This window comes from Chamaea fasciata, unplaced genomic scaffold (genome assembly GCF_029207755.1).
Source record: "Chamaea fasciata isolate MVZ Bird 193981 ecotype frontalis unplaced genomic scaffold, bChaFas1.0.hap1 SCAF_1, whole genome shotgun sequence".
Taxonomy (NCBI): domain Eukaryota; kingdom Metazoa; phylum Chordata; class Aves; order Passeriformes; family Sylviidae; genus Chamaea; species Chamaea fasciata.
The window spans coordinates 60,447,720-60,469,141 of record NW_027094086.1 but is presented as its reverse complement, the minus strand read 5'-3'; the positions used below and the strand labels follow the sequence as shown (position 1 = coordinate 60,469,141).

The 21,422-nt window shown below is 39.1% G+C and overlaps 1 protein-coding gene across 4 annotated transcripts in view; it reads right to left on the bottom strand.

Moving 5' to 3' along the window:
- Positions 1–21,422, bottom strand: part of CARMIL1 (capping protein regulator and myosin 1 linker 1) — a 192,369-nt gene that overhangs the window by 84,319 nt on the left and 86,628 nt on the right. For all 4 annotated transcript variants that reach the window (XM_066184639.1, XM_066184652.1, XM_066184646.1 and 1 more), the window contains exons 5-12: positions 20,515–20,636; positions 18,420–18,517; positions 17,999–18,069; positions 17,740–17,813; positions 12,626–12,701; positions 10,047–10,135; positions 4,960–5,054; positions 926–1,012 (exon numbers count right to left, since the gene is read on the bottom strand). In XM_066184639.1, the coding sequence (XP_066040736.1) occupies positions 926–1,012; positions 4,960–5,054; positions 10,047–10,135; positions 12,626–12,701; positions 17,740–17,813; positions 17,999–18,069; positions 18,420–18,517; positions 20,515–20,636 (712 nt within the window). The remainder of the gene's footprint in view (positions 1–925; positions 1,013–4,959; positions 5,055–10,046; positions 10,136–12,625; positions 12,702–17,739; positions 17,814–17,998; positions 18,070–18,419; positions 18,518–20,514; positions 20,637–21,422) is intronic.

The window sequence follows — 21,422 nt, the reverse complement described above, 5'->3', positions numbered from 1 at the left end:
TTCTTAGTGAAAATAATTATTTAATAAATTCACCTTCGGATTTACTATTTACTTGAGCATAATAACAGCCATAGGTACTCATACTAAAACAATAAAAAGTCCTTTACCCCACCCACATTTCCCCAGGTCAGTCCTTGAAGCTTCAGGGAATACAGAATCTGCACTTCACAGAGAAATAATGAACAGGACAAAAGGGCATGGTTTCTATCTGTTATCAGCTAATGTCCTTTATACTGTTAACTCAGTCATCTTTTCCAGGTCATCCACATCTGCAAAAAAGCAGCATTGTCAGTGTGGTTTTTTTATTTTTAACACCCATTACCTATACCGGAGACCCTGGGTTGGTGCAATCTGTGTAAGAGGTCACTGCTTCTGGTATTTGCCAAACAAAAATACAAAAATTCCTGAAAGCTTCTGACTTGTGTTTTACTTTGGTTATCGCTTTTAAAATATACCACACCCTCAATTACAACATCAAATCAGAAATTTGTAAATTATAAAACAAAGAAGTCTTTAGTCAGAGGAAGTCACTCACCGGCCATTGTCACAATGCTTGGTTTCATAAAATAACTGTGTACAAAACATTTGGAAATTTCCCTACACGTTTTTGATTCAGACGTTTTTTGAAGCACATATGAAACATATGTTTCATGTCAATCCTAATTTCAGTCTTCCTTTATAGTACAGGTACAAACTTAACCTTTACAGAAGCAAGTCTGAGTTTATCAGAGTGCTGAAGGATACTCAGTACGCCGCCCAGAGTTCAGCAACCGAGGGCTGCAAAAAAAAGCAGCTGCACTGTTGAGAAAATACATGTCAATAATTTACAAAATAATTATTTTATAATCTGGTAAGATAAAAGTATTTTTTGTATGCAAATCTGAAAGTTTTAGAAGTGAAAAAGAGGCATATTTATAAAACATACCTTTAGGTGACAAGGAGGTTTTAGATAAATTTAAATGCTTCAGTCCCTTTGGAAGTTTGGCAAACTGGATGCTCAAAGATGACACACCTGTTGGGGGGAGCAAAGACAAAATGGATGTTTGCAGGTGACTCTGTGACTCACAGAGTGAGGAACTGCACTCACTGTGCAGGTGGGCTCTGTCATTTTATGAACCTTTTACTGATGTAATCAAGATCCCAGCTTTGCTCATCACTGAACAGACAGGAAACTTTGTTTTTAACCATCAGTAATCCTCCTTAATTAGTTTAAAAAGTTTATAACACACATACTTTTGAGAAGGAGTCAAAGTGAAGCTATTACACACACAACAAGTAGTCAGCACTTGGAAAAATCTGGAAGCTTTATGTTTCAGAAATAAAACTAAATTTGAAAATCTATGCCTTAACTAAAACTCAACAATGCTGTTTCACACAAAACTTCAAACTATTTTTATTTTCTTTTAAAAGGAAGGTGTGTCAAGGTAAGAAAGGCACCCACATTAGCTAACATCACACTCTTTTTCTGAGGCAAAGCCTAGGAGTCTAAAACCTTTACCAAGTCATAATGGCTACTTAATTCCCTTACAGCAGCCTGCAGGTTACCAGCCAGGACACAGGCTTGGAAATGCCATAACTGCTTGCAATCATAAACAGTAAAAACCTATTAAGATGCTGACACAGACTGGACTACCTCAGCACAAATTCAACAAAAGAAGAAAACCATAAGAAGACACTTTTCATTAAAGCCTTTACCCAGTGTGACCAAGTTCCCCACTCCACAAATTTCATGCTTCATTTTAAACAAAAGATTGAAATCTGATTAAGAGGGCACATCCTAAATAACAATGCAACTAAGCCGTGAAATATTTATTAGAGGAATAAATCAACATAGAAACTACAGGCTTAACCTGAGGTGTGAAATACAGTCGTCTACAGCAATTCACTTGGAGAGAAAAGGGCACAGAGGAAGAAGGTAAAACCTTTTACTTATTGAAAACATAGTAAATTAAAAAGCTGATACCCTTCCACATACACAGACATGAAAAAGTCTGTGGAACTGTAGGTCACACACCTACGTTTTACTCTGGTTTTATTCTGTTTTATTTATCATTGATAATGAAGGAGGCAGCTACCTTGCAGGTCCTGTGGCAGGGTTGTTTTTTTTTAATGCTCTCTGTAAAAGCATGTAGTGTGCAACACCCGTGCAGCTCAAAACAATACACAATTTTTTATTTATATTGCTAAAACATTAGACCTATGAGACCTTGGAATCATTTACTGTAAAGCACAATGGTAACAAGATATCTTCACCAATTTTCAGCAAGAATGAATCAAATCATACTAACAGGATTTTCTTTCATAGCTCTATAAGGACAATCAGTATCACTAAGGACACAAAAAAAGTAATTTTTGCTGTTAAGCATTTTGACTAAGACATACAGAAAATAGTTTTACCTCTCCATCTTAGTATTTAGCTAACAATCTGAAGACTAATTATTGTTCTAGCCAAGCTGAACAATTTTCACATCTTACTAGCACAGGGGTTAAATTATAGTTATAAGACACAGGAATCAGGTAAAAAAAAAGAAAAAGTGCTTCTGGTCACTCTGTTCCTTGAACAGCCTTAAAGTCACTCATTTTTGCTAATAGCATAACAGAGATGAGAGTTCACATGGCAGAAATAGAGTTAGCTGCATCCAGGCACACAGTTTGGAATTTGAGTACTAATAGGCTACAGTATGTTTGTTTTGCATTATTTTTAAGAAAATATGAGATTAAAGCCTGATCCTAGTAGAGCCAAAAGCAAAACTGTCATCACTTCAGTGTGGCTACATTTTTACAGACAGGATTGATAACAAACTTTCCAGGTGTTAGCCTCACAAATATTGACAGTACCATAAAGGACAGCCAAACACAAGTTAAGAGACTAGTGTCAATAAAAAATCACTGCATATAAACACTGCACTGTATTTGAACTGAAGAAAGGTCCTTTAGGTAAACTAAACCCACTTCCCATACTGTTGGAATACAGACAGTTGCATTAAGATGTAATAATAACATGCCTTCACTTATTGGAACTCAACAATATATAATGGCTTACTGTGTGTTTGTGTTCATACAAGGCACAAAATATTCTTCTCCAGAAAACAAACAACTCTGTGATTTCCCTTATAACTGCAAATAATCTAGTTCCAGTTCCTGCAGGTGATTTTTCAAAAGGTATTTTCCAAAATACGTATGTTTATATGAATCTCCACTTTTACTTGTGAAATCCTTTCTACCACTCCAGTTTACCAAAGTCAAATCTACCTAGCATCCAGGGAATTTTCTTGAACTGAAAAGCTGCAATATTTGCACATTGCAATTATAATTAATTTCTAAGTACTCTATAACCTATCTAATTCTAATGAAAAGGTCAAATCTTAATTGCATATTTGATAGAAGAGGCTGAGATAATGAAAAAACCCTACTAATTTCTCCAGTTGTAGTTTCTGCATTTAATTTTTGTATTCTATGTGGATACTGTGGAATGACTTGAATCTGTAGGTTTATCGCAAAGAAAGCACCCCATGGATATGTTTAAAAAATGAAAAAAAGATCCCCTGCACTGTAGAGTACCTGATGTTTGGTCAATTGTTTTGCTTCCAAGATAGAAATAAGTTCCTTTGCAAAAAAAAACCCCTTTCAAATAACACAACCTAAATACACTTCTTCAAAAGCAGAATCAACAATGTAGCAGCCTTTTTTCCAGCTTTCAACAGAAATTTCTGTAAAATGCAGTAGGCCTATGGCACATCGTAATGATAATGTTCTACAGCAAAGCACTGGCTTTCATGTGATAAGAATTCTTAACGAGGACAAGCAATAACCAGCAGGCAAGAGGTTATCAGAAGAGTTAAAGCAATTCATGTGAACAACTTCAAATTAAAAACTACTCAGAACAGGTTAAAAACAAAAACATTATCATACTTGCTTCTAGTCAAAAGAAAAGTGATACAGACGTAGAAAGGAAAAAAACTCCCTTCTCAGCTATTTTTCTCGTCACTGAACCAGCAAGAAAGAAGAGACACCTACAAAATTCTGTGCTAAGAACATTCTAAGTCCATCAGGTTGTAATCAGAATGAACAGCTTTTCTATTTTGAACTGCAACAGCAAAGAGAATAGAAAATTTCCCCCAAACAAACCAAATAAAACAAGGAAAGGTTCACTGTGTAAAATTCTTGTTTTTCTTCTAGCCCAACAGGAGCACAAGATAGTCTGATCCCAGAACACTGTGTGCCTGGAATGCATTAAGTGAAGCAAATGGAAATCTCACATGGGCAGCGCTGAAGGGTCAACTCCAGACTGAAAGAATGTAACCTTATTTTAAAAATAAATGCCTCTTGGGTGAAAAAAGAGTAGACAAGGGAGAGGAATGACTTGATATGTACTGAAATCATGCCTAGTAGTGCCTAGTCAGAGAAAAGCTGAACTGTTCAGCTTGATTTTCCATCTTGTGGAGTTAACAGCGTTTTACTCCATAGGAATGCCAGTTATGCCTGAATTATTGAACATCATCAAGACTTCACAACAGGGCAGGCTAGCACAGAGCTGAGAAAAAGGGGTATTTTTCATAGTGAAAAGAAATATGGCATTACAGCTGACATAGAAACACAAAACCATCAGAAAAATACAACCCAAGAAATAAAGTTCCTTGTGCTTCATCTTCCAACTGAGTACACTGCTTGTAAAAATGCACACCTCTTAAAAACTAGAGGGTTTCTTTTTACCCTCTAGTCCTAAACAGTCACTGTGTTCTATCTTCTTTTAAAATCTAGAGTTGGTGTAAGACATTTAAATATTTCTCAACACACCAATGGATATGCATAAGTCAAAAAGAATGGCAATTCTCAACCATTCGTGAATAACAGAAATTTACAGTAGCGTTATCCACAAAACAATAACCTATTTTTCCGGCAAACCTGAATGAAGCAGCAATAACCCTCCTGTTAGGTTCATAGAAAATGTTACAGTACCTCTGTCTTCAAGTGGATTGCTAGCAAGGTTGATCGTATGGAGTCCTGAGTTGGGATTATGGGCTAGGGCACTGGCTAGTTTCTGTGCAAAATCCCTGCAACAAAAAAGAGAGGGAGAAGGAATCCTGTTATCTTCTCTGTCAACAGCACATTCAAAGGCTTAAAAGCATCAAGGGATTACTAGACACAAGTGGCCTTTCCTACTGCAGAGCACTAACTGATTCCTCATGGTTCTAAACAATGCTTATCTGGCTAATTTTCTATCTTTCACAGGGAGTTACTTCATTATTTATTTATTCTGTGACCTAAGAGACTGAAGAGTATACAATCAAATCCTAAAATGCTTTTGACAGAGATCTGAAGGTATGAAACAGGAGTTACATAGAGTAACTCAAAACTTGAGCACATCTTCCGTCTCTCTGCACACCACAGGATTTGGAGATACACATCACCTTGCACACCACCACCTCCTTCACTCACAAGCCATCCTGCTCATTTGCAGTAGCTTTCTGCCAATAGTCACTCAAACAGATGGGCTTTGCAGCATATCCAGAAGTATTTCTAACCTTATAAAACAGCAGGAATAGCTCTCTCAAAGAATAGCAGCACACTGATGAGCTGGTCTTTTGCTTCTTTTTACAGTGAGAAGCATCAAAGGGCATGCCTGGCTGATCACAGTTCCAGCAATGGACCCAAAAGAGATTCGGAGTATCAGCTCTGTAACACTGACAACAGCCAGGCCAGGTGGCAGAGAGGTTTGAAGCAACCTTAACCAACTGTGGTAGGTAGATGCAGTAGCATGACCTCTATTCCAAAAACACTTGAGAGGCAAGGGAGCAGTGGCCCATTTCAAAGCACTCTGCTGCAGCTGGACTGCCACCACTCACAGCACTAAGTGGAAAGCTAGCTTGGGTTTTCTTGCACACCACACTCACGCTCTGGTGGAGATACATTCCTTGCATGAAGTCAGAAGGCTGGCATCTGACCAGCTCTAAGACAAATCCTCAAACCTGTCCTCGTACCAACCGAGAAGTTGTGGTATGATAAGGGACTAGATCTACTATGGGCTTTTGATAAAGTGAGGCTCTAACTTCAGTGCTCTTCACCTAAGTTAGACACTGAGATAGAAAGCAAAACTATGTCTTGAACTTCCCTCTTCCTTTCACTCCTTAAAGCACATTATTTCTCCTCCTGTAGGCCAGTGGTGGAGAGCTACCAAAATGCTAATTAACACTGCCCTCTTTCCTTGGAACAGATCTTGCCTACCATCAGACTCCACTGAGAACCACATGGAGGTAGCATCCTCTTCTAGTTTTTGGAAAAGAAAGGAGACTGAACAGCAATCGCCTCAATAGCTTTTGGTTATCTGCAGTTGCAAAGTATACTGGAGTACAGAGATGCTCCAGGGAAGTCTAGTTTTCCTTTGAAACCCTATGTCCTTCTGGGGCTAGAACTAGTTCCAGCACTGCAGATGCATGATGAAGGGCTGCCTTTAGGAAAAACATATTCTTTTCCTAAAATACAAGCAGCATGTGAATACAAACACTCAATGAAAAGAACTTCTGGACTTGAAACTTTGCCACCTGACAGGCCCCAGGGTCTCCTGCTTTGCTACCAGCTGCTGCTGCAGAAGACTACAGATCTCCTGTAGGTCCTCAGTGACATTTGCCAACACTCTGGAAATCCTCCAGCATTTCAAATGGTGCTAGAAGCCTGCCCTTAGGCAACTGAATCAAGCTCCTTATGTCCAGCCAAAAAAAATGAGGTTTTGAGTTAAAAAGCAACAAACTCTTCCCTCTTGAGGAGTCTCCTCCTCTTCCTTTATCCCTAACAGATTCTTGTCATTACAGTACTTTGCCTATACCTCCAGGCTTGTTTACAAACTCTGCTCCAGCTTTTGCCAGCAATATAGGCAGGATTACCAGAACGTTTTGGACAACTAGAGTGTGTGTGTGAACTACTCAGCCAAGGCACAGCAAACCGACTTCCACCAGAAAGCACTGGATTATCTATGCTGGGCTCACAGGGTTCCAAGGCTCATTTTGGGAAAAAAATAATACAACAAATAACACACACTGTGCAGCCGCTGCCATAAACAGAGGTACCTTGGCTCTGCACATGAGGGAACATCTCTTCCCCTCCTTTGTTCACTATTTGTTTCAAGTCACAAAATTTGTTACTTCTTTTGGCTGCACACTTATAAACAGAGCATGCAGTGTAAGTCTGGAACTTTCTATAAAGCATCAGGCTTGCTCTGTATGCATTACACTGCCATGCTTGGCTGAAACAAGCTTATTCAGGCTTGGAGGTAAAGGTCCAGAAAGATTCAATTTAACTATACATATGGCAGACTAAGGATACTTCATCAAGGGAAAGAATACCACCAATCTGGAAATCTCAGACAAACAAAACAATTCCTTGAGATCTGTCTAGACAACATCCCCGTAACAAGAAAAAAAGAGGATGTGTGGGAGGAAGCAACAGTGTTAGGTCTAAGGACATTAAGGCCCTGTCAAGAAGGGCAAGGTAAGACTCAACATGACTGTCAAAGGCTCTCTAGATACCTGCAACAGGCACTTCTGTTGTTTCCTGTGTGGCAGCTGGCCACTCCCTTTGGAACAGGGCTGCATGGGACAGCGTGAAAGGAGGCAGAGACATTCTGCCTGCCAGCTTTGAGAGAGCATGTAAGTGCAACAAATCAATCACTTGCATCAGCTCCTGCAAACAGGCCTTTGCAGACTAGGATGTCTGTCTTGCAGTTCCATGGAAATCACAGAACACCCTGAGTTGGAAGGTACTCCCAAGGATTGACTCCAACTCCTAGTGCTGCACAGGACACCCCAACAACCCCACTATGTGTCTGAATTGTTGTCCCAATGCTCCTTGAGCTCTGGGAGGGCCTGTTTCAGTACCCAACCATCCTCTGGAGGAAGAACCTTTTCCTAATATCCAAGTCCTTGCCATTTAGCATCTCCCAACAATGCAGGCCAAGGGCAGCTCCCACCATACACAGCCTGTGCCTATCAGGCCAGGCTGCAAAGCCTGCTAGACACCAAAGCCCAGCCTAATCAATAGGATGAGTTGCCCACTCAGAAATCAGTATTTTGCTTATCACATATTGTCCCATTCCTCTAAAATACCTCAGGGATTAATCCCCTTTTCAAGCTTATTTTTCTGGGCCAGCCTGAATTACTCTGCTCTCTGTGAAATCTGGACATCACGTATGTTAATTAAAACACTTACCAAATCATTAGTGATTGCTATATACATTGAAGCCTTCCAATGTTATCTAAACTCCATCCTTTATGTGCAGTTAAAGGAATAGCAATGGGGATAAAACTTGTAAGAGCATCTAAACTGGCAAAAATCTTATCAAATAGGGGCTTTAATTTGACATCCTGTTTTTCCCAACAGGAAGTCCACACTTCCCTAGTTCTGGGTTGTTATTACTGCTACTGCACAATAGTTTGCTGTTTCATCATTTGGGAGGATGACAAGTGTTTGTGAGGCTGTGGTCCAAACCAAATCACAGAAATGAGTGGCTGGAGATAGAAAAGAACAGAATCATCTTAAACTGACTCTGCCGCAGGAAGAAATATGCTCTTGCAGCTGCTCGGGTTATTTCTTACAGCTTTACTCTTGGAAGCTCTTTCTTAACCCTGGTTTGATGTTCTATCACAGCTCATTAAAAATGACTGGTGTGTAAGCCATGGGAAGGAAGACACCCAGCAACAACAGGGTCTCCTAGCAAACAGATATGAAAAAAATGGCAAAACTGACAAAAGCATCTTTGGCAAAAACAGACAGTGTTGATCAGAACAGATACACACCAAGGCACAATGCCAAACACTCTGCATGTAGATGGAGACATGAAAACCAAAGTCACAGGTTGATTATCTGTCAAGTCCTGTTAAAACTGAAAGCAGTTAATCCAACTGTGATAAATTAAGGTAGGCAACATGCAAAAGTAATCAACGTATCCTTTAATATTAATGATTATCAATAGATTTCATGGCACATACTGGAAGAAAAATGAGATTAAAACCAGGAGCTTATGTTTGAGTGACAGCTATTAAAGTCAGTGCACTGGGGATCAGAAAGTTACGTATTATTCCAAACTAGACCTCAAATTTCTCGTGTCATCTAGGCAAATTTCTTTTAAAGGCATTTCAATAAAAAGTGCACTTTAAGAAGGAGAAAAAGACTCCAACAATGTAAGAGGAAACAATGTAAGGCACACCAAGTATCTCCCCTGTGCTTCTTTCCCTTTATTTGTAATTCTACATAGTGTTCTGCTTCTTGCACCCTTACACTGCTTTTTTAATTTAAAAAAAAATAAATTAGCTCTAGAGTTCATCTTGTCTGCATTGTCTTGGACACTACCCTAACACTGAAACAAGCACTACAAGCACAAACTAGCACAGCTGGAAGTAACTTGAACTTTGCTTCTATTTCCTGTGATGGGGGGAAAAGAAAAGCAAATAACTAGTAACTACAACTTATGGTACTTAAAACATATGCTAGGATTTAATTGTATGACTTATTTCTGTGTATCTTCCTTTTAAGTCTACCGCAAGCCATTAAACTTACTGATCTACTTTCTTCAAAAAAGTTGTTAATGTAGTAGTCCTGTTATATTTGAGCAGACAACAATCCACATTAAGATTACACCAGCTCATTTGAGAATGAAGCAACAACAATCTGTTAGGCAAGATGGAACAGTATCCTTTTCTTTAACAAAACCTAAACCACTGTTTTTTAAACTATAAAAAGCTGTTGATACTTCTACTGGAGCCGTATTTGGAGAGGGATAGCATGAGCCAGTTTAAGGTTTATGGTTTCTTCAAATAACTTTGCTCCACTTAGCCCAACTGCCCAAGCAGAATCTTAAAAAACACCAGTTTAAAGAGATTTCTTGGACATACCCTCTGGAAAACCTGATAAAAAGCTTGTGATTAGAGGCTCGTCAGAACGAGGCAGACATTGAGCACAGCTTTTTTAATGCTTATTCTGGCTGACATACACCACACATCCCTTTTAGTGGGAGTAAACAGCATCTAAAGTGACATCTCCATGGAATTACTTACGTTCTAAGCCCGGCATTCTCTAACACCAGTTCTTCCAACCGACTGGACCTACTCACCACTCGCAGTATCTGCTCACAGAGATCAGTGGACTGCCACAGAAAAGACAGAACAGTGTTAAAGAACACAAACACAGAACAGACAGTTATTGAGTTAAGCTGTACATCGTAATGGGATCCAGGCCACGACCATCGATCTCCTTGTCATACATAAATAGGAAGTAAAAATACCAGAAACATCCAGGAGAGTCAACAGAAGACTTCTAGAAAAGACTCAAGAGAAGCAGGAGGCAGACTAAAAGCAAGTAACTAATGAACCAGGCCACCTAACCAAAAGGGGCAGAATTTTTATAATGACAGTGAAAAACCACCTAAATCATGTGGCTTGAAAAAAACTCTCACTTGATTTTTAAAGAAAAAAAAAAAATCCAAAACAACCTCAGGACCAAAAGTACCCTAGCTAGAGAGCTCCTCCAAAGACTCCCAAGGACTAGTGGTTAAGGGCCAGTATATCTGAGTATGAATCCTTCCAGCCTATGCAGAAGTAAATCCCATCTCATGTTCTTACTGTTGTTGAATTCTAGAATTTGCACAGATATTTTCAAGTGCCATGAACAAAACATGACAACAAAAGAGTTTGTTTGCTCTGCTCACTCAAATAGAGAGATAAACCCAAAATTATTCAAAAGCCATGCAATGAACTCTGTACCTCATTGCTTTTTATTATAAGCTTTTATTTTGCTTTTGGATTTTACTTTTCTATTTCCCCCCACAGCTCACACTACCCAGCGTCCATCTGATATCCGAAGCTGAATTTCAGTCAGGATCATGAAGTGCTGAAACTATTCTGTTACCTGCCTTTAAAAACAACAAGGTGACATTCATACCTGAGATATCTTTGTCTCTAACAACCATCTGACATTTTCTAGTCTGTGTATTTTTCAGGGTTTGGGTTTTTTACTTTCAAAAAAAAAAACAACCAAACCCTAAACAAAATAAATCTGCTCTATCACACACGTAAATTTTTTTTTTAAAAATAAAATACTGTAAAATCCTTTACACGGTAGAGGTTGACAATTTTTCGTGAAGACTCTCAACTCAGCCATCTTCCCAATACCTTCTTTACCATCCATGTTTTAATAATTCAGAATATTATCACAATCTTTCTACAGTAGGGTGACTGCAAGTGGAAAGTTTCATGCCTGTACTATGAAACCACTGTGGGTACTGTGTAACAAACACAATCTCAGAGCAGGACTCGTGAAACACAATGCACTGGATGGCCTCCAGATATGTCTGACCTCATAATGACTCTTGGCAGTGTTCTTATGGCATGGATTTGCTGTCCAACAATCTCATTTCCTCATTTTTGACTTAAAAATGGAATGTGTGGAAGGCAGGAGGTTGAGGGGTTTTTTAAGTAACTGATGCATTTTCTCAATTGACAAAGTTTATTTGTTTTTCACAGGAAAGTTGCTAAGAAAAAACCCCAAAACATTCACATAAATGTATCTCAGATAGATAAAAGGGCCACGTTTTGTTCTAAGCAAACTACATAAGCCAGTCTTCTAACTAAGCAAACTATCTCATTTCACTGAAGCAGAAACTGATTAATTGCATTGTACCTTTTAACAATGTTGATTTTAACAGCAAACTACAACAGCACTTAAAATACCACCAGCTTCATTCCATTCATAACATTAAGAGAGAAGTCCCAGTAGGAAAGAAGTTTTTTGCCTACTCTTTTGTTATGAATCACATATGTTCCTATTGAATTTTCATTGAAAATGATAGCTTAGGAATATAATGAGAGCTTTACAGATCAATAAAATGGCATCAAGACAAGATTGAAACTTAATATTAATTTTTAAAGGCAAAAGCTTCTGGAGGCAAGCATGAAAGCAATTTCTCAAGCAAATCACTAACTCCACCTGTGACTATAAAATTTCAAATTTAGAAGAAATAGAATACTTTGATGTATTTAAATTGTCACTGAATTACTGTTTTTCTTGGCCCTTTTTTCAGCAGTCCAACTTGTTTAGACATGCCCTCTTTTTGCTTTTAGGAATGAAAACTGATATGGAAAAATATGGTGCCACACATCAGTGCTTCGGAAAACTGGGAGAGAAAATCATAAAGTTGCAATGAAAATTACACAGAAAAAAGTTCTTTATGCAATAAAAAAATCCCCAGAATCTTAGCATTTTCTTTTCACCTCTAAAAAGCAACTAAGATTTCTGGGTGCTTTAAAGTTAGTTTTCTTTTAGTCACATAATATTATTTGGGGGAGTCAGCAATGCCTAATGAAGTTTTATGGGCTACTACTATCAACCAATAAAGCTTTCAAACTATATTACTTGAAATTTTGACAGGACCTGACTCTCAGCAGTGTTTTTATGGTGCTAATTGACTATACAATGGTTTGTATTTTCCTGATATAATTCCAAAAAAAAAAAAAAAAAAGGCAATAGACTGCCCACTTGTACTTGCCTAAAAAATTTCACTTTAAAAAATGTAATAGCATCCTTTAAAACACAGCACAGCCCGGTAGAAGCAGATATATTGTTTCAATTTATTACTTACTAATTTCAGATCCTTGGAGGACAGCTTTGTAAACCACTGATTATACTCCAGAGCAGCAACTATAGGTATTAAGTCTCTAGAAAAAGAAAAACACTTTTACACACATTTCATACAACTGTCATTTGAAACAATCTCCTAAGTGTTCTTCCATGTCTCATTCCCCATAGTTTTGCAATGCTAATTGCCTACCATCCCCATTATAGAAAGCTCTGCATTCTAAAAAACAGCAGCAGCAGCTGCATGTCTTCCTCTTATTTTAATAAAAATTTCTGACTGGCCAACTGGCATCCATTCTAGCATGAATTTTAAAATCAGGAATTTGTCTGGGCTGCCATTCCTACTTTTAGCATAACTTTTTCTTCAGCCTGTGACATGTTTAAGCTCCTTAATCACCTCTAATTATAATTTAGCATGACGCTAAAAAGCTTTTTGGCAGTCTGATGATTTAATATAATTCCATGACTGAATGTTCTAGAGAACACCTCCTTGTCTCATCTGTATAGTTAAATTCCCCCAGGAAACAGGAGACCTGCAACAGGATAATGCGACATTCAGCACAAACCCTCCTTAATTGTGAAAGGGATTTCACAAATGAAATTCTAAATTATTCCCATTTTCTTCATTTCAAGCCTCTTAACGTGATCTGCTCTCCCTCTGTTAAGTTTCTACAGTAGCAGACATTGATAAATGTCATGTCTGCACGCTACCCCCCAGCAGAACCATACATCAAGCACTATCGCACCATTCAGCAGTGCAGCACTTGGATCAGTTTGGTGCTGCATATTAAATACTGATATACACCTACACAGAAGCTTAAGAGCTCCTTAGAAAGCCCTTGTCTTCATAATGAAATAAAGAGCTGTAACATACACAAACTGACTTATCAAACCAGCAAAACAGCGCCATTCAAGCCTGTTTTTCTAGGGAGAAATTTAAAAGTATTGGCTTTCATAAGCTAGTCCAACCACCCCCTCCCCAGCTCTTCATTCAGGACATATGCAGGTAGGCACAGGTCTGCACTTAACAGGCAGCACCCTTCTCCCATCATCTTTTTATTCTTCCCCTCCTCCAGTTTTTCTCTGCAAACATGCAGACACTTGGGGGTGGTTGATAAACACACAGGAAAGCCAGGAGACAAGGCGACATCACGTGGACAAGCATTCTGTAGGCTATATTGGGAACTGCAGCTGCCAGATTTGGAAGTACGACCATCACTAAGGTAACAGATCGAAGGTGCAGCATTCTGCAGCAAAAGACTGTATCCCACAAACTGAGAAACTCATGCAAATAGACCATTTTCACACTCCTGCAGAGGAACTAGTGTGGTGTGCCCTTCAAGGATTTTAGCCATTTTTCCATCTTGTTCACAGCACACATCCGGCTGTGTGGTGAATTTGTTTCCACAGGCACAGCAGAGACTTAGCAGCTTCATGGAGTGTATAGATTTATTTCTGTCCACCATGTTGTTTTTGTTCCTACACACTCACACACTTCATCTCCATGTAAAGCAATAACTAACTGGTGAAATGTTAGGTGAGAAAAAATAACAACCCAGAGGTACTTCCCCCTTAGGCTGGGCAGGCAGGAATCTTTCCATGGACTATGGAATGCCCACAGACAGAGAGGTCTGCTCCTCCTCTGTGGGTCCCTGGCAAGATCAGTAAGGTGGTAATGATTTTTCAGCTTTGATGCCTCTCTTGCCACTGCCTGTGGCTTGGAAGTGGAATGAATATAAGAGCAATTTTTCAGGTGAAATTTTGGTTTATTCTTGCAGCAGAAACCAGGCAGCACAGCTGCGCAAACAATGGGCAGGCTGACACTGGTGGAGTGGAGCTGTTCATGCTGTGGATCACCATCTCCAAAAGCACCACGAGCATTTGCAGTTCACCCATCGGCAGCAACCCAGTTCCTTCAAAGGAACAGAGGGACAATGATTGGGGATCACCAAATGCAAGTGTTCACACGATCAGGGAGCTGGTAAGGCAGCTTGGAGGGCTGGCAAGAGCTCAGGAGAGTGGCTGCAGACAGAACTTGGCTGAGGCTGTGCCCGTCTCCCCTTTCCTTCTCTGGCTCAGGAGGGAAATGACTGAAGGACAAGGGGTGCTCAGTCTCAGTGGCAGAGCTATGACACTTTCAAGAAATATTTAAAGATGAGAACTTGCAAATCAGCTGGGCTGATCTGTTCTAAAATATTCCTGTCCAGCTGGAACAATGTTTCTGGAATAGTTTAGTCTTCTGCAGAATCCAAGGCCTGTTTGTTCAAACCCCAGTCAAGCACAGACACTGCCCGGGACCTACACAAACACCAACTGCTAGCCCCCCATCATACATCCCTTTCCCCCTACTCCCAGCATGCCTGCAGACAATGGAATCCCTGCCTGTTCTGCAAGCAGCTGTACTTACTGTCCAGAAACTCTGCTTTATCAGATTCTGCCATCTGATTTTAAGGGAAGACTTTTTTTTAAAAAAAACTTTTGTTCCAATTTTTGGACATCCTTCTGACCAATGAGGGTCCCCTGCAGGAATTTACCCCTACTCCTTTTCTTGTTGTAAGCTCATTTAACCCAAATATTGTTGTTATCGAGTTCTTTTCAAAATTTTATATTGCTTTATTCACTTTATTGCAGTCTAGATGTGGTATTAACAATAACCTGAATTCTTTTCCAGTATGGTATGAAAGAAAGCTAAGAACCAGTTCCAAAAGCAGGGCCTTATCATAACTTTCCCTCATTGATTTACATTGAGATGCTTATATTAATTAAAATGACCATCCAGAATAAAGTAGTATTTATAAAAGATAAATCTGTGCCATCTTAAAATAAAAACAGATTCTGTTCTTCTGGAATGCAGACAATCTCTCCAAGCCTAAACAAGATTCCAGCTCATCTAATGCTTTCACATTTTTTCAACATCTCTGTCCCCCAGTGTATTTCAGATGGCAAGAAATCTCAACAGCACAAAGAAAAAAATCAAAACAATCACATTTTCTTAAAATTTCCTGAATATCCAAATAAGCTAAAATCCATGCTACACAGATGAAGATCATGCTACCATATCAAATAAGCCCCTTTTCACTTCTTTCCACTTTGAGATTTTTTTTTAAATAAATCACATGGTTCACAACACAATGTAACTTCAGATAAAACCTCAGAAGTCATGTTCCCATGCAGCAAGCCATGCTATGATGCTCTGGGAACTTAAATTCATCTATAATTCATACCATCTTATGTTGACCTTTAACAGAAATGCTTTACTTGGAAAAACACAAATTGTTTATTTTGGCAATGCATAGCCCCTGTATTTAGAGACCTGATGTACCTGTCCTACCTTGCTGCAGAGCTACTACACAACATAAACTATACAGGTTCAGCAATCCCAAAAATCAGGTGGATGAGATATACAACAGTCTCTCAAAATCCAAAGTATTTCTACAAAGCATACTGTGAATTTATAGCAGTCCCATTGTCTTAAATATATTGGAAAATGCTGACATACATTCTTGAACTGACTTGGATTTAAATACCTAATTTGTATTTCAGTGAATAACAAGCGTTTGGCTTTCTTGAAATTTTAATCTTCTTGAAATTTCAATCCAAACTGTTCCTCAGTTCAGCCCTCAACATGTAGAAGCTCTCATCACAAGATGGATTCCACAGCAGGTAAATAGCTCCAAAATAGATTTGAATCTTAGGACTTAGACAATAGTGAAACACTTAATAAAGACTTTTCTTAACTGCACAATTACATTTCTTCAGCAATATCAAGTTTGTAAGGTATATTTTAATGAAAGCTTTTCTAAAACAACAAACCCATTATTTCAATTTTCTGGAAGCCAAACTCATTTGCACCAGCTAAGATATTCTAAATATTTAAAACAATTCTATCTACTCTTCCCTAATAAATTGTTTGAACATTTAATATCTATTGATGCTGGGTATTTGTAGGTCACTTTCTCAAGAATGCCCCACAGTCTTCTCATCACTTCATCTTGCAATAAATGTTTAAAGCATGGTTAAGTTCTTGCCCCAAACTTGCTTGTGCTTAATTCCTCCCCTGATCCTCTTTCAGCAAGGCTTAACCAAGGAAAGAGTCTTTGGTTACATCTGTCATGCACCAGTTGCAGCCCTGTAGTCCTGAGTTACCTCTGAATTAGTCAACACAGACACTGCTTGGTAACTTTGTCAAGGGATTCACTCCAGACTGTGAAAATGTGTCACAGAAATGAGCTAAGTCTTTGAATGGGGCATCCTGCAAGTTCACATACCAGATAGCTTAAAGCTGCAAAGAATGCTGTGGCAAAATACTCTTATTCACTTACCTCCAGGTTCAGCCTTTCTGTTAGGATATTCTAACATTGTATCTGTGATAGATTCTTAATTCTTTCACTGGGTTCTCCCAAAGAAACAAATGCTTTCTCTACCTTATTTACACTTCATTAAATTTGCAATTTCCTTTGTATAATGATGAATTTTAGTTAAGCTTCCCTCCCATTTTCTCCTACTTGTACTATCTCCAGATTAAACTTTCTCAGAATCCAATTTTCTCAGCCAGCTAAATCCAGTAAACTAAATACAACACTTTGCTAAGTTTCAGCATCTCACAACAAAATTACCCTCAATTAGTTCCTCTCTGGAAGTACATATTTTTGATAGCATCTATTATAAGTGAAGAGACAACTGGCAGGAATTCAGTTGAACAACTTAAACCTTCTACTGACTTGCTGACAAAAATTTATTTCCTTTACTGTGTACACCATGAGAAAAAGATTCTGCAGAAGTAAAGACGTGTAATTTTAAGGAGCAATTTCCGTTTTTGCATTGCCCACCAGATGTAGCTGCATGTTTTATCTGCTGAATTTAAGCTCTTATATCTGCCACCACAGGAAAAGTATCTATCTGCTAACTTTCTGGATTGCTTCCAGTAAGAAAATGTATTTATCTTCTCAGGCTCCTGAATGAAATGTGGTTTCCATGGGGCTTTTGTGCAAAACCAGCAGCTTCGTGCTGAAAACTAAAACTGCTACAAGATGGTCATTTCACAGGTCTACACATTCCAGTAACAGCTAGGACCCACTTCATCAATATTAGCATGATTACTGCACAGGGTTTGTTTACCTGTGATCAAGGTGGCTGAAGTCTTGCAAATTCAGCTCTCTGGTATCTTGTGTCAGATAAATCGTATCAACATCCTGTTAAAAATACATAACCAAGTCCATCTTTACAGAACTGCAGTGGGGTTTTTTTTTTTTTGGGGGGGGGGTTGGGGGTTTTTTTGGTTTTTGGGTTTTTTTTTGTCAAGCACTATGGATTTACCTGTTCTTTCATCATCAGTACAGGTAGCTAAGAAGAGCTTCAGAACAAGACAAGCACTTACCCACTGTACTTCTTCTCTGTAGGGAAATCCAAGCCAGTCACAAACGCAAGCATACATCTGCGAAAAGCCTCCTACAAACAACCCCAGAGACTATTTAACATAGTAGTCAAACAAGCAAACAAATGTACATCTAAAGGACACTTCAATACTTAAAGATCCAGTTTTTCAAAACTCACTCTCCTTTTCTCTCAGAAGACCATCCATTGTGCTTATGAAAGGAACTGAGACTATCCTATCTTCACTTGGTAAGTTCCAAGAAAGCTTAATATAGTGCCTTCACCTACCAATCAGAAGTCTGCTTCATACTAATTACACCTTAAAACTAATTACACCTTTACAAGCTTCTGCCAGAAATAGAATTAAACTTCCTGACATTGCAATTCCAGCCCTTTTATATTTGAGCACTTAAATTCATTCTCACCACAAGGTCCAAGTTCTGCCACTGTCTGACTGTCCCACAGGGCCTGGAGATTAGCCAGTCTTTCTGAAGGCTCCATAGTTACTTTTTTCATAATCCTCCTAGATGGAAAAGAGGAGAAAAACACCATTCATGGCTTTGAAAGTATTTTTAAACACATAAACCTTTTTTATTTTAAGAGCATTTTAAATGGGTGTATAGGAAGGATTACCATTTTTAATATAGCTCACTTTTCCTACCTAAAAGGCAAACACATCACTATGCAGCACAGCAGGAGTAACATTTATTCATTCTTTCTTTCTCTCTTTCTTTTGATTAACCCTGTGATTACTGGAGCAACTAAACCCTTTTGTATTACAGGATCACTCCATCCAAGGAGACTTGTGGCCCTCATCTAACACCAGGATTCCCCAAAATAGGGAAGAGACATGGTATTAATGGTTACCCTGAAACCACTGCTGTATAAACAGTGCTTTTATGCAGTGCATAAAACTTTGCACCATGGTGCAAAGAGCTGAGCAGTTCCACGTGGCCTCTAGGCTGCACTCTTTTCATATCCAGCTCCAATCTTTGCAATTTGGCAGCAGTTTCCTTCCCTAGATAGACAAGAAACACAATACTTTCCTTCTTTACTAAGAAATAAAATTACCCGTTTTTCTGAATGGCAAGACTGCGTCATAAACCACAGAATTGATGAGGGGTCTAAGGGGGTGGGAGGTGGAGCAGAAGAGAATTAATAAGCAATAGTAACTGGAAAAACTGCTTCTCCCCTTTCTTGCCTCATCTGGTCCTTTACCATCTACATAACTCCAATGCCTTCATTTTGGAAAACTCTGTCATCTGAAGGGAGAGCAAGAAATTTGATTTCCTTTCTGGGAAGCAAGCACTGCAATGCAGCTACCCAAACTGCTCCAGCAACGTTCTCAAGAAAACCTACAGAAAACATACAGAGTTCAAGGCCTTCATAAACAACCAGAGAAAGAGTCTTGCAACCCTCTTTATTCTTTTTGTCCACATTTTTTACACTATTACTGAGGTTTTATAGCAACCCTGCTCACAAATATTCAGTTGTATTCATGTTCTTTGAAGGGAGAGCTCAATCTCCACTAAGGCAGTTAACAACACTGCCTGAGAAGAAAACTGGAAGTGGAAAAAAAAAGAAGAAAACAAGAAAAAGAAACTGCCATCTAGGGTTTATGAACTTGATTTCCTACTCCACCTACAGGAAAGGTGAATAATAAAGACATGCACCCAAAATAAAACATATAAGTTTAGCCTAACCATTCACATCCAGTGTCTGTTACTAAAGTTCACTTATAAAAATCAACATGTCTGGGAAAACTCTTTTCCACAGCCCACTTTTTCTAATAATGCTGAAAACCAGGAGCTGAAGAGCATACAGTAGAGTTGCATGACTTGGTAGAGAGCGATGAAGATGAGGCAGTGACTGAGAAGAAAGAAAAAAAATGAAGAAAAACTACCGAGAATTGCTGCAAGATGATAGAATCCAGAGACACAGGTAAGAGAGAAAACCAAAGGCACAAGTAATACAATGAAAAAAAAAGCCAGAAAAGGAGACCAATAATTCAAGGAGTCAGTTAAACCATGGGAAGTATATGACAAGACTGCCCAGGGCTCAGTTTAGAAGAACAAGGCTCACAATCATGTGCATTGTTCCACAAACACTGAAAGTAAATGGAACTTTTCCCTCCACTCCCAACTCAGATTTTACTTCTAGTAGGAAAAAAATAAAACAGAAAAAGGAGCCAGTTACAACAAAAAAGACAGAACCTAAGCTATACCTGAGGCTGGAGAGGCAACAAAGTAAAATAAACACTTAAGACCCCAAATAACTGCGCCCCCCTTCAAACCAAAGGCTCTTATGACCCTACAGGATCACACAGAGTCTACCCATGCTCTACACTGTGTCCTGGTCCTGCCATACACCTGGACAAAAGCTCAGTGCTTGCAGATATGATTCTTACAACCTCAGTGTATTTCTGAGATCAGGGTGGGGAGACCAGCAGACAAAAAGGGGTGGTTTGTCACTGCTTCCATACAATCTGTTCCCACTAGAGGTGCCCTAAAAGATACTTACACTGGTGAGAGTCCAGGGAATATCTTCCTGAGGCAGGTCCCGATGTGTGCCAGCACCTCGTTCACATCCTCTGAGGATGCCATCTTCATGGAGATGCTGCATTTCTCAGTTTCCATAATCAACTATAAATAAAAGTGCAAGAGGCTGAGAAGGGTCTCATAAAATTCATTAATTAAACAGGAAAGCATTTTAAAAGCCAGCTGAATGCTCATAGGAATCTGTTATTCTTTAAGACATGACACAGCAACGCTCCAGGTAAAGTTTCTGAAAGTTGTTCTTGAATGTACAAGACCCCTGTATTCAAACTTTGCTTTTTCTAACAGTGCCCCGCTTCCCACGGGAATACAATTTTCAAAGGATCTTGACCTCAGCTGACACTTTGAAAACCAAGAACTTTTCACAGCATTGTCCTCTTTTGAAACACATCCCAGAACACCAGGAGAAGCAAGCACAGCCTGACAGGAAACTATTGAATGAGCAGGGTGCCTGTTTCTTCCAGCAAAAAGTAAAAGTCTTTAATGGCTGTGATCCTCTGGAAAAGCTCTAATGCTTTGTTCTGTGCAGTTTAAGAAAATGCTTTGGAGCTGTGTTGTCTCAGTGCAGATGAAGCAGTAAGTCAGACAGTGTAACAGTCCCACTGTATGGGGGATATGTGCCTGAGAGGGGGATAAATAAAGCCTTTTGCAAGGTGCCTCTCTTAGATATTGAGTGTTCAGAATGCAATCAGATTAGGGTATGAGTGACACATCAGCTCTGCTGCTGCTTTCGGCTGCATCACAGGAAGCGCTGTAATGTTTCTGTTGACTCCAGTGTGAATAGTTAGCACAGCCCAAGTCATCATCTCTTTTAGATGAGAAGCTGTGCACACACAGTGAGAAGGTAACATTAGGCATAAATAAGTGAAGACA